General features: G+C 46.5%; 1 protein-coding gene across 3 annotated transcripts in view; it reads right to left on the reverse strand.

Moving 5' to 3' along the window:
* Positions 1-1177: 1177 nt before the first annotated feature.
* MYO10 (myosin X) overlaps positions 1178-17791 on the reverse strand; it is a 281060-nt gene continuing 264446 nt past the window's right edge. For all 3 annotated transcript variants that reach the window (XM_049861415.1, XM_049861406.1, XM_049861424.1), the window contains 9 exons: positions 17346-17503; positions 14976-15099; positions 13769-14066; positions 11632-11839; positions 10232-10368; positions 8622-8742; positions 7384-7836; positions 4564-4755; positions 1178-2680 (listed from right to left, as the gene is read on the reverse strand). In XM_049861415.1, coding sequence (XP_049717372.1) covers positions 2579-2680; positions 4564-4755; positions 7384-7836; positions 8622-8742; positions 10232-10368; positions 11632-11839; positions 13769-14066; positions 14976-15099; positions 17346-17503 — 1793 coding nt within the window. In that variant the 3' untranslated portion in view covers positions 1178-2578. The remainder of the gene's footprint in view (positions 2681-4563; positions 4756-7383; positions 7837-8621; positions 8743-10231; positions 10369-11631; positions 11840-13768; positions 14067-14975; positions 15100-17345; positions 17504-17791) is intronic.

Genomic DNA, 17791 nt, shown 5'->3' on the forward strand with positions numbered 1-17791 from the left:
TGTGGTAGTTTGGTAGTTATGGAACACGGCACCACTGGGGGAAATTGGGTGAACACCTCTCTGTACGTTTTTGTTGCAATTTCTCCTAAAACTGTAATTATTTATAAATAAAAACAAAACAGTGCTATTGGCCTATAAAGGCTTCTGTGTAGAGAAAACCTACATTCTAGCTTTGGTGCTGCTATGGCACCTGAGGTGAGGCACTGTATCTTTCTTTGCCTGCTTCCTCATAAACAGTTGGGGTCTGGGGGGTAGCCTTCCAGGCAAAAGAAGTCAGAAGGAATCCTGAGCGGTCAGCAGTGGAAAGGGCACTTTTGCCCCATTCTCTTGAGGCCTAAGATGACAACAAAACACCAGAGTCTTCGCTTGCCTTCCTTCTCACCACACTCTGGGCAGCACCTGGCTTCAGCGTTACCTGGATCCCTGAGGAGCAGAAGGAAGACTGTTTATGGGAACAAGCAGAAGTGGGAAAAGGGCCCTGCCACAGAAAGGGGCATCCTGGGGACTGGAGCAGGTGGGCACTGGGCCTCCTGAGGAAGTTCTCTGGGTCACTAGTGGCTGGACCACCTAAGTGTGTATTCAGCTTGGCAGCACGCAGGGCGCTAGTCAGGTTCTAGCATTGTGGGTTTCACAGTCAGGCACGTTTTTGAGATAGGCAGAAGGGGAATATTGGACGTATACACACACACTTCCTGTCTTTAGATTTGCACTTTATTTAACAAGCCCTCTTTTACCTTCTGACGTTTTTGGAGTCACACTCTGCATCTACAAAGGCACCTGAGACATCTGCATGTCTGTTTGTAGGCCTGGTGATCAAGTGTATGACACACAAAGCTTAGACATTCTTAAGCCCGAAGTATTAAATGAACAAAAAACCCCAGAAAACTAAAAACAAAACAAAACACTTCCCCCACGTGGTTATGCAGAGCCACCTACGATTAAGAAGGACTCCATGGGAGCTGCACATGGCTTGGCTGCTAACTGGAAGGTTGGGAGTTGGAGTCCACCCAGGGGTGCCTTGGAAGAAAGGACTGGTGATCTACTTCCCAAAAATCAGCCATTGAAAACCCCATGGATCACAGTTCTACTGATGCACGTGGAATAGTCATGTGGGGTCGACTCAGTGGCAACCAGTACTGTTTTTATTATAATAAATGAAACACACAACACATTAGCTAATATCTTTTATTGTCAGACTTTCTTTGAGCCAACAAACATTATTTCGCATGGTTGTCCAAAAGGGGTAAGGCAAATTTCTTGTTTCCTTGTGGGTAGACTTAGTTGGCCCAAGCCTTTACAATTTCTCCATATAAAAATAGAAGTCCAAGACCAGATTATTTTGCTCCTGGTCATCAATGCTGATTTATTTACAGGTGCTCTGTTGGGACCACCCTTCTGAACTTGGGATAAAATATGTGTATACTGCATTTAAGCCTCACCACTGAACACCAGGGTCCTTTCAAGATTCGCTTGCGTGTTGCAATTTTTCAGGAACGCAGCATTGTTCTCCCCTATGCCACATGGTTGTATCATAATTGATCCAGAGTGATGGTACAAGTCTAACCTTCAAAAAAAAAAAAATCCCATTTTTTTTAAAAAAACTTCAACCCTTTAGAAACCAAAGACTCCAGAAGGACTTCGTAGTGTTCTAGAAATGGCGCTGGAGTCATCTGTTTAAGAGCGGCTTATAAATAGAATTATCCCGTGAGCTGCATGCCTGTTTATAATACAGCAGACACAGAAGGCAAACCTGCTACACGGAAAACAACCTCGTCCAGATGTGCTGCTGGAAAGACAGCAAAGACGGGAAAATTCAAGGTTGCGGGTGGTTAATAAAACCGCTCTACATGGGCACGACTGACGATTATAACTCTGAACTATTAAAATATACAGACAGACTGTTTACACCATTGCACCTCCTTTTTCCCTTTGCTTTTAATGCTCATGAAACAAGGACAGAAGCGATGCGCTTACGGGGTAATGCACGCACAGGCAAGCGCACAGACTCACAAGATGAAACAAAGAACAGTGAATGAATGCGTGTCGGAGGAAGGCTGCCAGCAGCGTTCCAACTGGATGTCCTGTCCCCCTTGGCTCCCTCTGTCCCCCTCCCCACTCCCTCACCTTCCCTCAGATGCAGGAAATCAGGCTGGGAGGTTAGTGCATAACTGATGGATAAACGCCCCTTCCAAGCTCACTGTGAGTCTCCTGAAAAGGGGGCAAGAGCATTGCCCTTCAGTAGCATAGTTAAGGCCAATTAGTGTCGGTTCCCCAAGTTAAGGCACTTCCGGCTGCTTTGGCGGCAGCATGGGTTTCGTTTTTTCTTTCCTCTTTCTTTTATAAGGCATCTAAGAGTACTAAAGCTTTGGAAATTGTGCAGACTGTTAAGGTTGACAGCTTAATACGTGGTCACTGAAGTTGACAAGGCGTAAGGACCCTCAGAGACACCTCCCTGTGCCGAGGGCCTTCCAGAAAGCCCGGGTTGCTCTGTGTGCTGCTCGGCTCAGCATGCTGGAGCCCACGGAGGCCAGATGGTGGTGCTTTCGGACACTAAAGACATGTGGACGCTCTCCTGGGTTCACCTGGAGCTGCCCTGGCTGCTCACGGAGCGCGAGGTGCTGTAGCGCTTCTTCACGATCATGCTGATGTAGGCCTTCATGAGCTTGGCCACGTCTACCACCTGCCAGAGAAGCAGAGCCCCGAATGGTTGAGATGCCAGCAGATCAAAGGTCCCGGCCTAATAACCAACCCCACGTCCTCTGCCCAGCAGGGAGAGCTCGTCCTCCACACAAACCCCAGCAGTTTGCGACGCTAACCCATAGCTCAAGGTTTGTATTCTGCCCAATATTTAGCCGCTTTTACCCATTCCTGGTCAGGAAGAAGGGGAATTGTAGTTTCTCCAAATACAATGTGCACCCCCTGCTAGTTCTTTCCCACAAAAATGACAATCTTGCTTGACGCGAATGAATGGTCAGATTTTGTACAAAAGTAAATAAAATCACAAATCTGTGTACGCTAAAGTTTGTTGGTATATTCGGGGCTGGGATTACTATCTCCACTTAAGCAAAATAACGTTAAATGACGGAGGCCAGAATCCCAACCTGTAAAGACTGGATCGTCTTAATCCTAAGCAACTCCTCACGATGCAGCTGAAGAACCAGAGATCGGGGACCTGAGAAGCCAAAGCCACCTCCCCAGACATCCAGCTTAGTTCTGCTCCTCACCAGCCTCCTCCTCTGGCTGTCGGCTCCCTCCCACCATGCTTTCAGTGCTGCTCCCTTTGTTGTGTCCCTCTCGCCACTGGCCAGGGGCCCAGTGAAGGCACCCTAACCTTTGCCCTGGCCTCTTGTCTCTTCCAATCCTACGCCTGGTCACTGTCTGTAAAATCACTGCTCTTACTACACGCCTGAACCCAAGGTCCCATAGTAGCTCCCTGTTGTCTACTGGATTGGACCAAATCCCACAGCCTGGCACCTGGGACCCTCCCATCAAAGCCCCCACCCCAACGCCTTTCCACCCCACTGCCTTGTCAGCCTAGTCTATCCAGCTTAGGTCAGCCTAGTCTATCCAGCTTAGGTCAGCCTAGTCTATCCAGCTTAGGTCAGCCTAGTCTATCCAGCTTAGGTCAGCCTAGTCTATCCAGCTTAGGTCAGCCTCGTCTATCCAGCTTAGGTCAGCCTCGTCTATCCAGCTTAGGTCAGCCTCGTCTATCCAGCTTAGATCAGCCTAGTCTATCCAGCTTAGGTCAGCCTCGTCTATCCAGCTTAGGTCAGCCTCGTCTATCCAGCTTAGGTCAGCCTCGTCTATCCAGCTTAGGTCAGCCTTGTCTATCCAGCTTAGGTCAGCCTCGTCTATCCAGCTTAGGTCAACCTAGTCTATCCAGCTTAGGTCAGCCTAGTCTATCCAGCTTAGGTCAGCCTTGTCTATCCAGCTTACGCCCTCCACGGCCTGACCAGCCCCCAAGACCCTTCTTCCCAGCACTTTACCCCAAGGGCCAGACAGGAAGTTGTACTTCATTCCCTTTGAACGCCTGTGCTCACCACCAGCTCCCTTTCTGGATGATTCAATAGACTTTGTGTATTATTATTATTATTATTACTTTTCTCAGCTTTGGAACTATTGGTGCACGTTGTAGAGACTTTTTTTGTGACTCTGTGCCCAGGACGGTCATGCTCCTCAGCTTCTCCTGTTCAGGAGACACCGCCACAGCCCAATTCCACAGCTCCGACTCCTCGGCGTGATCCACTACCCATTTTCATGAGGTTTTATTCCCAAACTGTACACTGTTCTTTGACATCTATAGCGTATCATTTGGCTTTCTAGCCCTTTCCTTTACTGTAGTGGAACTACACTTCTCTGTTGCAAAGGTAAAGAGAAGGCACTTGGCATGCCCGGATTTTTGCGTGTGAGGAGCCTGCAGCTGGGAAGGGACCACCCCACCCATCTTTTCATATGTTTTACAGTGAAATATTAAAATAGAATCCTGTGGTCAAAGGCACCAGAAAGTGGGGTGTTGTTTTGCCAGGGCCATGAATGAAAAGGTCCTCTTGGCTTGTTTCTTACCTCGCTGGTTTCAAAGAGCAGCTCCCGCTCATCCACCACAATCTTGTACGTGTTGGACAGGGGGGCCCCGAAAGACAGGATGTGCTCATACTGGAAGACTTCTAATGGCCTTCCCTCCCCACGCTTGTAGACAGAGACGGCGTCTGCGCTGACGCCCAGCCAGAGTTCCTGGGGGAAGCCGCCTTCCTTGCACTGGTGGGCAAGGGAATCAGAATAAGGATTAAAATGTAAGGCAGTTAGAAGGCCATCTTTGAGTTAAGCACTAGAGAAGAATATTGCACGCACTCCATGTGCATTTATACCTGAAGGGATCACAATATGAGAAATGGTGTCTCTCTAGCAATTCTGATTCATTTCTGATTGGCTGATCAGTCCGGAGCGTTTAGGCAACCTAATGAAAACCCTGGTGGTGTAGTGGTTAAGTGCTATAGCTGCTAACCAGAAGGTTGGCAGTTTGAATCCGCCAGGCACTCCTTGAAAACTCTATGGGGCACTTCTACTCTGTCAGAATTGACTCAACAGCCGTGGGGTTTTGCGGTTTTAATTGATTAAGTTCAGACACGTGGCTGTGACTCTCTGGTTCTCGATGTCATCATTTCATGGTTGTTGCGATCAGCTACATGGAAGCCAAAAACACCAAACCCACTGCTGTCGAGGTGATTCCGACTCATAGCGACCGTATAGGACAGAGTAGAACTAACCCACAGGGTTTCCAAGGAGCGGCCGGTGGATTTGAACTGCTGACCTTTTGGTTAGGAGCTGAGTTCTTGACTACTGCGCTACCTGGGCTCCTTATAAAAGGCCTGGTATACACACACAGGCGGAGGGACTCAACGGAAGTCCCTGAGAACACAGCAGCCCAAGCCAGTCGACTCTGCTATCTCCACTGCTGCCTCGGATCCTTTTTTGGAGCAGAGTGGAAAATTCCTTATATCACTCTGCAATGAGCGGTTCTGGATCCTCTTGAAAAACACAACTTGGAACAAGAAGGACCCATGGTCTTCTCTATGTACGATGGTAACAGGGATTTCACGACCTTAACTACAGACGTTCTTGCATAGATCGATGGAAGGAAAAATAAGCCTCAATGCAGAGGATAACACAGGGCTGACCCAATACAATCAGAAGGATATAAATTAGTGACACCCAGAGAGGATGTCCATGGTACAAAGCATCTGAGTCACATGTAGAAAGAAGACTGTTTCTACCAATCTTGGGAAGATAAGGTTTCCCATGCTGGGAAATCTCCTGCCACATATCAATTTAAGGACAAGTGAACTGACAAGCAACCAAACCACCCAACCACCCAACCCAACCAACCACCCAACCAAACCAACCAAAGTCAGAGTCTGATGAAAAGCCACTAAAGGGATCTTGGAATATATCATCAAAATTTAGATCTTTATAGCACCCCTCATTTGAGGGTCATCAAATAACAGGCTGAATTACTGTGATCTAAGAAAAACGAGAGTTAACTTATATCAGGGGCTGGCAACCATTTTCTATAAAGGGTTAGATAGTGAATTTGTTAAGTGTTGAGGGCCATAGGTCTCTGTCGCAACTACTCACTTCCACTGTTCTGGCATGAAAGTAGCTAGAGACAGTATGTAAATGAATGAGTGTGGCTGTGTTCCAATAAAACTTTATGTACAAAAGCAGGAGGTCGGTAGGATTTGGGGCGTGAGCTGTAGTTTGCTGACCCTGATCTAGATCATTGGTAAGGTTTCCTTTCAATAAATGGTCTACTTTAAAAAAAAATAAGAAGCAGTACTGGATTGATGCTAATGGCTAAATTTCAATTTTTAAATAGAAATTCTTTCCTTCAATTAGACGGTCATGGCAAAAAAAAAAAAGAAAATGCAATAATATCCAAAGTTTCTAATTTGTACATATAACCCGTATCTGTCGCTGTAGAGTTGATTCTGATTCATAGCAACCCTAGAGGACAGAGTAGAACTGCCCCAGAGAGTTTCCAAGGCTGCAATCTTTACGCAAGCAGATTGCCAAGTCTTTCTCCCATAGACAGGCTGGTGGTTTGAACCGCTGACCTTTTGGTTAGCAGTGAAGCGTATAATCACTGTGCCACCATGGTTCTTTATTTGTATATATAGTTTGAAAAATCTTTTAAATGCAGATTTTTTTTCTACCAGCGCTTTTTGGTTGGAACTACCTGTAGCTCCCCTGAGAAGCAGTGGTGGGAGTTATTTAAGAATAGGTGACACCTTCATTTTCCATTCATTTTAATACAGTAAAACCCGTGAAAGCCGGAACCTGTCAGAGAAGAAAAACTCAAATATTTCCCACTAAAACGAGTGATGGAAAAGTGGTTAACACTGAAGCCTGTCAAAGGCAGAAAACTTGCGACACCTGGAAAAGCAAGGCAGTCCTTTCGAGTGCTGGCTCTCACAGGTTTAATTATATTATGGAAGCCTTCACTGCAAAGGAAATCCTGGTGGCATAGTGGTTAAGAGTTATGGCTGCTAACCAAAAGGCTGGCAGTTCGAATCCACCAGGCGCTCCTTGGAAACTCTGTGGGACAGTTGTACTCTGTCCTATAGGGTTGCAATGAGTCAGAACTGACTCGATGGCAACGGGTTTGGTTTGGTTTTTTTTTTGGTTTTCCCAAAGGAGGAAAAGAGCTTTTTTGGGTGGGATGGATGGGTGTGATAACAGTAAAGATTTGGGGGCAAAAGAAGGAGGAAGAGCACAGAGGCTCCTGTCACCCTCCACATGAACTTGGCTGTGACTTAAGTTCTCAGATGCAGCCTGGCCTAGGAAGCAGCGCCCACCTGCCCAAATGGTAAAGTGGCCAGTTCTCACCTCCACGTCGAAGAGCGTTGACCCATACCCAGGCCACTCCTTGATCAGGGCCATGTATTTGGCCATGGCCTGTTCCTGGCTTAGGCCCTGGAATTTCTTCCACTTATCAATGATGTTGGCCCGAGCAGAGGAGACTTCCTCCTTCACCCACATGTCCAGCATCTGTTCTTCCTCCACCTTCTGCCGTAGGACGGTCCCTGTGCGGAAGCCGCGCCTCAGCGTCCCCTCCAGGAAGCTTGTCCGCCTCTTCTCTAGCCGCTCGCCAGGAGTGAAGCTCTTGGTCGACTGGCTGATGCGGGCCTTGAGTCTTGGCAGACAGTAGACCTCCTCCAGGGCTGGAACCGTGACGTGCGGGGTGTAATCTCCCTGCAGGTACTGGAGGCGCAAGGCGGCCAGAACCTGCAGGTTCTCTTCTGGGGCTGGATAGTGGCCATGGATGACCGCCTCATGGGCCTGAAAAAGGGGCCAACAACCTTACGGTCAAGACAATGCTGTTCTATGGGATGTCCGTGTGGTCACACCTTCAGGATTGCTCTCAAATGTCACCTTCCCCGTCTGCTTGTACCCTACACTTCCTTCAGTGCTTTAAATCCTCCCTCACACGGACACCATCTGTTATGGGTTGAACTGGGTTTCCCAAAATATGTGCTGGAATCCTAATCCCTATGCCCGTGGATGGAATCCCATTTGGGGAATAGGGTTTTCTTCGTTATGCTAATGATAACAGAGCTGTGCCGGGTTTGTTCTAAACCTAATCACCTTTAAGCAGCATGGACAGCCCCCCCACCAAAGGAAAAACTGGAGGAGGAGAGATGCCAGCGAATCAAGGAACTCCAGGGTTACAGAAGCTGAGACAAGATGTTCCCCCAGAGCTGACAGAGAGAGCGCCCTTCTCCGGAGCCTGAATTAGGACTTCTAGCCTAATTGAGAAAATAAATTTCCGTTCTGTTGCAGCAGCAGGAGGGAACGAAGGCACCATCTAACACATTCCATATATTTTATTCCTTACTGTTTCCCTCCTCCTCCAACTAGGACGGTTCCTGGCACAGGAGTTCAAAACAAAACGTGCAGCAAGTTCATTGTACAAACGAATGAAAGGGCTTCTGGCCCTGTGCCACCTGGGAAATCTCCTGCCACACATCACGTCTAAGGGCCGGCAGATCCTTTACAAGGTGCGTTAATGGGGTTTCACCCCTGCTCGCCAGGAAAGGAAACCTGCTTCTGAAAGCCCCTTTTACCTGTTCAAACATAAACGCAAATTCGACGCTGTCTTTTGGCACATTATCAGTGTCCAAGAAGCAGTAAAGTTTGAAGTAGAATTTCCACGGCAGGTCTCCTGCCTCCGATGTGGCAGCCAGCCTACAAGAGAAGTCAAAACAGACTCAGAAAGCAAAGTGAGAGACAGGCCTCAGGCAACACACTGGAGCAAAACCAAACCTACTGCCGTGGAGTCGATTCTGACTCGTGGCGACCCCATATGGAGAACCGCTCCATAGGATTTTCTTGGCTATAATCTTTACGGAAACAGATCACCAGGCCTTTCATGGCACCATGGCACTGCTGGGTGGGCTGGAACTGCCAACCTTTAGGTTAGCAGCTGCCTGCAAACTGTGTGCACCACCCAGGGATCTAGGTAACTCACAGGGGTTGACTTATATGGCTTATCCCCTGAGGGTACAGACATTCCGCCCCAGCTCCTGTAACGAAGGTGGGTGGAGATGGGGGTGGATGAAGAGGGGAACCGTAACAAGAGGAGGGAGGCTCAGCAGAGTTCCTCAGTAACTTCACTTAACCACAGTGAAAAACACACTACCACCTGGAGCTCACTTTATGAAAACAAACAGGCAGCCTTTAATTAAGCTGTGCTAACAAGTACTTTCTGAGGACCCCAATTTAACCAGCTGAACACTAAGCGGAATCCACAGAAAGAAATGCAGGCTACTCCTTCGTTCCTTCCATCGACCCTCAAATAACTACAACAATATTTATAAAAGGTGATATGAATCTAATTGCAGAGGGGCTGTGTTTATACCAAACAGGGATTTTTTTGTGTGTGCGTGCAGTGGAGCAGATATGACAGTCATAGGTCAAATACTGTGGGCCCAAAAAACCCTGAACCAAACCTGATGCCATCCAGTTGATTCCATCTCATGGAGACCCACGTGTTACAGAGCAGAACTGCCCCATAGTGCATTCTTGGCTGTAACTGATACGGAGAAGGCCTGGTGGTGCAGTGGTTAAGAGCTCGGCTGCTAACCAAAAGGTCGGCAGTTTGAATCTACCAGCTGCCCCTTAGAAGCCCTATGTGGCAGTTCTACTCTGTCCTGTAGGGTTCCTATGAGTTGGAATCAACTCACTGGCATGGAGTTTGGTTTGGTTTTAGTTTAGTCTATATGGAAACAGATTACCAAGCCTTCCTTCTGGGTTGCTGGGTGGGTTCGAACCACCAACCTTTTGCTTAGTGCGCCACCCAGGGAACTTATTGTAGGTCCAAGAGATGTAAAAGGCAGTTTGAGGAGTTTGTAAGTTGGCTTGAATCTATTAGCCCAGTTTCAAAGCTAATGACAAGTGCAAACCTAAAAGAACCAGGACATCCCAAGCGGATGGATTACGAGACAGAACTAAGGGAAAGAGCAGGTAAAGGAACAATAAGAAGATGAATCGTATTCGAGGCTGAGGTTTTAGCTAAAGGAAATATCTGAAAAACTAAATCTGCTTCAACACAGGTAAAATGCAACTAACTCAAAATATACAACAAAGCCGAAAATGGAATGGAAGTTTAAATCCTCAGCCCTTGCTCTTAATTTCTTATATTCAATATGGTGGCATTTTAGAGAGAGGAGCTTACTTTTCAAACTTTGCTAAGACATCAGCCACGATGGTTCGGCTTTCAATAGCTTTGTCGAGGTGCCCGTTGTACTCAAACAAGGCGAACATGTTCCTGCTGTCCTCCATGGCGAGACCTCGGATCAGCTTCTCCACCACCTGGAAGACACGGCATGGGGTCTTCAGCTTCAGAAGCCGCGGTCCCAGCATGTGGTTCTAGAAGGATGTGCCCTCCTCCGAACCCAAGGGCGCTGCTGGCACAAGTGAGGCTTGAAGCAGCCTCCTAACATGGTCAATGTGTGGTCACCCTAAGATTTCAAAGGCACCGTTTTTCACTTGCTCTGTTGAAATTAGCTTTATTTCTTCCCCACCAAAAAGAATTAGGGGTATTTGGCCCATCAGGTGAGGCAGATGCTGGGCCAATCTCCTACAAACCCATACTAACAGGGAACATACAAGAACACTAAAGCCTTGTCTTTTATCTGATACATTTATGAACTTCAAGAAACAACAAACAATCTCATCTGTCAGGAAATGTGTATTTTGGTTTTATCGCTGGCTTACTCCATTCCTCTGTAAGAGGAATAAAACAGAGAAGAGGAGAAAGGGTTATTTCTGACTAACAGCAGAAACTCAGACATACAAAGTCTTCTTTCAAAAGTTCTAAGCTAAGTCAAGATCCAGGAACTGTTCAGACAAAAGTTTTGAAGGCGGAAGGGGGAAGAAACAATAGGCAATGACTTCTAATGTTTCTTCGAGACAAGACGTTTTTCTGAAAAGGTTTTACTGCACAACTTCTTCTAGCCAGTTGGTTTTATAATAGCGTAAATTAAAAAGAAAGAAAACATAGAGGAGTCACTGCTTAGGGGGACTGAGTTTCTGTTGTTTAATGGAGATAAAATAAAACGATCGCTGTACAACAGCCCGTACGTAATCAGTGTCACAGAACTGGTCAGGAAAAACACGTTGAACTGGTAAATGTTTGGCCATCTGTATTTTTACCACAATAAAAGGACAGTAAAAAAATTAAAAAAAAGAAAAAGTGATCACCTGACCCAACGTTCTAGATCTTCACGGATCAAACAGAAACACCTCATCACAGAAGCTATGCAAGAAGCCTTTGTTGTAGTCCGTGTACCTGAGTCAGGTCTGCGACCTGTAGTAGATACTCAAGGTAACAAGACTATGTCTCAGATATCTTGGCACGAGTTTAATTTCTTGCTTCTGCTCATCTTTAACATCTACTTTCATCTTTGTGTAAGTCGTTGGTTACAGGTTACATCTATTTCTTGGCTTACTAACAGCTGTACCATGCAAATCACAGCTGTGCGTTACAGCCCATCTAATTATGCCCAGCTTTCCCAACGGGAGCACAGTGGTAATTATGCATCACACAGAGGCATGCAGTGGCCTCTCCCTCACCTCCCCGGCCGTGGTGTGTGAGTTGATGGTGATCTTGCAGGAGCCTCCGCCGTGGCAATACACTGTGGACGTCATTTCCTGCCTATGTATCAGAGCTTCTATTTCATCCCGGGAAGGCACAAACTCTCTGCATTTGGTTTTCTTCAGAGATTCGTAAATGAAGAGGGCGTATTTTTCCATCTCGGTTCCTGGAAACTGTTCCCGTATCCTAGGAGACAAACACTGACTTAAATTGCTGGATTGAGGCTGGTGGTGGAAGGCAGGCTGCTGGGAGCTGGGCTGTTCAAGGCTCTGCAGAGGACGTGATAGATGGCCCCCTAGTGGTGAACTGAGGAAACACAGGGACTTCCTGGCCTGGAAGCTTCGCAGGTTCAACTTAGATACGAAAAAAACAAGAGCCAAGCCTCATACTGTTATATGAAAACTGTTTTTTCCATAGTTAGTCAGAATGTGAATCAGACTGTTTCCACCTGTTTGATCTAGAGCTAATACCCAACTTTTTATTTTTTTTCTATTTATATAGGGTGGTGGTGTGTGCTGTCGAGTCTATTCCGATTCATAGCAACCCTATATGACAGAACAGAACTGGAATTGCCCCATAGGGTTTTCTAGGATGTAATCCTTACGGAGCAGATTGCCAGGTCTTTTCTCCCACTGCCGTCCAGTTGATCCCGACTCAGCGACCCTATAGGACAGAGTAGAACTGCCCCATAGAGTTTCCAAGGAGCGCCTGGTGGATTCGAACTGCCGACCTTCTGGTTAGCAGCTATAGGACTTAACCACTATGCCACTAGGGTTTCCTCTTTTACATAAGATAGTGGTAATTATTCTGGTTGTACTTCTTCCAAGACCAATTTATTTGTTTTTACGGTGGCCAGAAGGCTTCTTAGAAGCAAGGATGGCAAGACTTCGTCTCACATACTTCGGACATGTTATCAGGAGGGATCAAACCCTGGAGAAGCACATCATGCTTGGTAAAGCACAGGGTCAGCAGAAAAGAGGAAGACCCTCAATGAGATGGACTGACCCAGTGGCTGCAACAATGGACTCAAATATAACAATGATTGTGAGGATGGTGCAGGACTGGGCAGTGTTTCGTTCTGTTGTACGCATAGGGTCGCAATATGTCGGAATTGACTCAACAACACCTGACAATGACAACGGTGGTAATTAAAATTATCTAATGTCCTACAGGACAACACAAGAGTGTTTTAGTCCCTGAAATAGCTTGTGTGACTTAGAAAAAAAGGTCCATGTTTTCGTTCAAGGGAACTAAGAGTCTGACCCAGAGTTCCCAGACCTACACTGATGTTGTTAGCTGTCATGAGTCAGCCCTCAACTCATGGTGACCCCATACTCACTGGAATGAAACACTGCCTGGTCCCATGCCATTCCCCTGATCAGTTAAGAGGTGGCCCATTGCGATCCACAGTTTTCACTGGTGGATTTTTGATAGTAGACTGCCAGGCTTTTCTTCCCTGGCTTAGTCTGGAAGCTCTGCAGAAACCTGCTCAGCATCACAGCAACACACAAGCCTCTACTGACGGACAAGCGGTGGCTGCACGTGAAATGCGTTGGCGGGGAATCAAAGCCAGGTCTCCTGCATGGAAGGCGAGAATCCTACCACCGAACCACAAATGTCCCCAGACCTACACTGCTGTTGTCGTTAGTTGCTTCGAGTCATTTCCAACTAACGGAGACCCCATGTGTGCAGAGTAGAGCTGCTCTGTGGGGTTTTCAAGGCTGTGATCTTTCAGAAGCAGGCCACCAGGCACCTCTGGGTAGGTTTGAACTGCTAACATTCGGGCTAGCAGTGGAGCACTTAACCATGTGCGCCACCCAGGACTGCCAGGTTTACACTAAACCAATTGTAGTTGAGTTGATCCCAACTCACAGTGACCCTATAGGACAGAGTAGAACTGCTCCATAGGGTTTCCAAGGAGCAGCTGGTGGATTTGAACCACTGATCTTTTGGTTAGCAACTGGGTTCTTAACGCCTGTGTCACCAGGGCTCCAGACCTACGCTAGGCATCTTCAATCAAGGTCCTCTTTATGCCGACCATGAGCCGCTGCACCACATATGTGAAAGCAGACCCCCCGGCCAGCCTCCAGGTCCCTCATATCCCAGCCGCTTTACCTCTTCAGATGGAACTTCAGGTACTTGAGAATCCCCCGACTGGGCAGGAAGGTGCAGCTCAGGCAGGTCAGGATCTGCCAGCTGTACAGGTTGCCCACGCTGCCGGGATGGGGCACTCTGTTGGTCTGCTTGATGAGCTGGCAGTATAGCTCGTCTCGCAGGGGTCGGAGGTCATGGCCTGTCTGGAGGATGCCCTGGATTATAGGAATAGGGTCAGACATGGACTCCAGCTGCTGGAGGGAATTGAAAATCTTGATGGCTTCATCCTGAAGGGTTGTATAGCCTTTGTCTTTGAGCACTGGGAAAAGCAAAACAAACAGGAGTCAGTCACACAGGGCTTCAGTGAAGATATCATCTCAGTAGCTGACAAGAGGAAGAAACAGGGATATACAGCCTCTCCACATTGGAACCCAGGTGGCACAGCGGTTAACAGCACGGCTGCTAACCAAAAGGTCAGCAGTTTGAGTCCACCAGCTGCTCCCTGGAAACCCTATGGGGGCAGTTCTGCCCTGTCCTATAGGGTGGTTATGAGTCAGAATTGACTTGACGGAAATGGGTTTGGTTTATACATTTGAATGGAGTCCTAGTGGTGTAGTGGTTAAGAGCCCAGCTGATAACCAAAGGGCCAATAGTTTGACTCTATCATCAGCTGCTCCTTGGAAACCCTATCGGGCAGTTCTACTCTGTCCTATAGGGTCGCCAGTGAGTCAGAATCACCTCAGTGGCAATAGGTTTGCATTTGAATCAGCTGCAAACAGCTGTCAACACAGAGGCAGGTAAGTCACATTGTTTCATTACCGAATTAACTTATATTAACTACACAAAACATTCACTGGTAAGTTGGTCTACCGCCTGACAGGTGCCACACTGGGGATGCAAAGCTCTTTCGGATCCGGTTCTCGAGTATGAGAACGGCTACACTGGGGTCACGGGGAGGGGCGCTGCGCTTGCTTCTGACTCCCCTTTACGTTTGCTCTTTTACTGCGGCGATCCTTGGAGGAGCTCAGCATCACTACAGCCATCCCTGCAAATCCTCGATTTAGTAACGAAATGAGTACATTTTACTTTTTTATTATTATTATTACTCTTGATGACTAAAACGGTCTTTGAATTAAAGAATTAAAACAAATGCTAACCCGTCAGCGCTGAAGACTTAATAGGGGAAAAATCAGAGACTCGGTGGAGTCACGGGAAACCGCACACTTACGGTTGAGATTGATGTCTCCGTACGGGAGGGGCAGGAGCGGGGAGTGCAGGGGGTGATGGGTGTAGCGCAGGATGGGGTTCCGTTTATAGATCTGCTCCACCACGTCGGCATTCAGGCAGTTCTCCTTGAAAATCAAGAACCACAGGAAGGAAGGGAGCGAGAGACGGAGGGGGGAAGGAGAATGCAAGGAAGAAATGGAAGAATAGGGAGGAAGGGAACGGAGAAAGAAAGAAAAGAAACAAAAGGGGGAAGCAAGTTTACTATAAAAAACATGACCCAAAAGAACAAAATCATCTGTATTATATTTCAGACATCAAAAACACCCGTAAACGTAGTGTGTGGGGAGGCGGCTTAGGGGAACCTTGTGCTGATAATGTCAAACACAGAGATAGCCACAATCTGCTGTAGAAGACGAATCACCAAAAAGAAATCGTTCTTACATAGTTCAATATCTTTGTTTCACTTGCCTGTATTGTCCACATTACTTAATAATAATAAAAACTCTCAGAGATCATATATGCTTTAAAAAATGAGTTTAAACTAAAGCAAGGGAGCCATGGTGGCACAGTGGTTAAGGAGCTTGGCTGCTGACCTAAAGGCCGGCAGTTTGAGTCCACCAGCTGCTCCCTGGAAGCCCCATGGGGTCCGTAAAACTAAAGCAAAAATGGAAAGGACTCTGAGAAAATGTCCTGCAGTTATTCATCAGTCTGGGGGGGAATTCTTTATCCACACGTCCACCACCCCCCTTCCACCCTTGAAACCGAAGTGTGCCTCTCACTGAATTTCCATCATGCATTTAAGGCTGTAAAATGCTAATTGGGGGTATAAGAAAGCCAAGGTTACTTTTAGAACTTGAAATAAACAGGAAAGTTGGAGGAGAGACAATGAATCATTCTATGGTGGTAATTTCATTTCCACTATGAAACTTTTTCAGTAACATCAAATTAAAAGCCAAAAAAAAAAATTTTTTTTTAATTATTTAAAAAAAAAAAATTTGTACGGACCTTATTAAGGTAACTTGCCTAATTTTTTAGGGCACATTGTCCCATATTTGGAAAATTTTATTCACATTTTTAAAATCTACACTGAAAATAATTAGCGAATCTAAAGAGAGATGAAGTGAGATAGAGCTTTGAAAACAAAATCTAACTGATATGATCCTTTTTACTCCTTTCTCAAAAGAAAACTTCAACCAATCAATCAAATAATCAATACATTCTTTAGGTCAGAAATCAGATTATTAGTATCCAGCACCCTGGGGTTCCACAGAAACTGTGGAGAATTAATGACTTGCTAGAATTTGGCTCCTAATATTCAGAAAACCTACCACTTTGTAATCAAGATGCCAACTTGGACTTGGTGGGAATTCATATTAATACTATTGCTATTAGACCCTCTCCCATCTCTGAAACAGCAGTTTGCTTTTGTTCCTGGACCCAGCTGGCTAGTGTCCTTTCATGTACACTAGTGACATAGCTGCCTCCCATCCCTCTGTGTTTAATAACTATCATTCTAGCGATTTTCTGTGACAGCTCCAGCCCTTTCCTTTGTATTTGGAATCAGCCTTCTTGGCTAACTTGGAGGAAAAGCAGTAAAAATAATTTCCTTGACCTGGTTCTGCATCAGGGATTGACTAGCTATGTGAGGAAGGCACCCAGAATATTCTGTGCCTCTGTCTCCATTCCTCGGAAATGGCAGCTCATGGTTGTTCATTCATTCAACAAGGATATACTGAGCAACAAATCTTTATGAACAGGAAATTACGATTTAACACCATCGATGTTAGCCCAGAGACTTGGGAGGTTCTTTGAGTTTGGGGTCACCTAGTAGGGATCCCAAGATTCCCAGACCAATGTGGGCTCCCTGGAAGCCAACTTGTGTGGTCTAGGAACTGTACGGTAAGAGTAGAATTATTGTGTTACGCCTAGAAGGTCCCTAACCCAGGACTGAAGTGGACGTGGGAGCAAAGCAGGCTATCCCCAATACATCACACCATATCCCTGTGAGCAGGGAGCCCTGCAGCCCCTACAGCCGACAACTATTCCTCCGTACAAAGGGCCCGATTGTTAGGTTTGCCCCTGTGGTAACACCTAACACCTCCCTAGACACAAAATATTCTTACCATAAAATGTCACCTAAAGGCTGAAATGGCAGATGTTGCATTATCTATATTTTCACAATTAAAAAAAATTTTTTTTTCACCTAAAATCTCATATTTAGATTCCTAAAAGCAAGGATGCACAAACACAAAATTAACCAGGAGCTAGTTTTGGTCTCAGAATAAAAACTGACCTTGACTGATGTTCTAGGTGTTGCAAGGGTGACAATCTGTGAGCTATTAACTGCCTGGTGCTCCTGGCTCCCTCTTACCTTGATATCTTGGATCAGCTGCTGAGTGGGGGTGTCGATGGGGGCCTTGGTGTCTGTCACGTTTTGAATGGCACTTGACCACCTGGTGGCCTCATTGAGCAGCTTGGTGTAGAGCCGGTAACAGTGCTTGCGCCCGTACACAGTGACGTTCCAGTAGCCTGCAACGGCAGTGGCAATGCACACACGTTAAAAGTAACCTCTGCAACCGAGGTGCTTTTCTTGTGCCAGTATACAGAAACAGCCTCTCATCGCCACCTGAGCCCCCGTAAAGTACTGAGTGTATGTCAATAAATACTTGTTGAATTGGTACGCGTGCTTGGCCTGTGCCGGGTATTCAGTGATCACTAAACACATGCGTTCCTTGCCCTGGGAAGTTCACAGCTGAGAGGGGAAGACAAACACTAAACAATAACCCAGAAGTAAACACAAAGAGGTAAATTGTAACA

This window comes from Elephas maximus, chromosome 2, assembly GCF_024166365.1.
Source record: "Elephas maximus indicus isolate mEleMax1 chromosome 2, mEleMax1 primary haplotype, whole genome shotgun sequence".
Lineage (NCBI taxonomy): Eukaryota > Metazoa > Chordata > Mammalia > Proboscidea > Elephantidae > Elephas > Elephas maximus.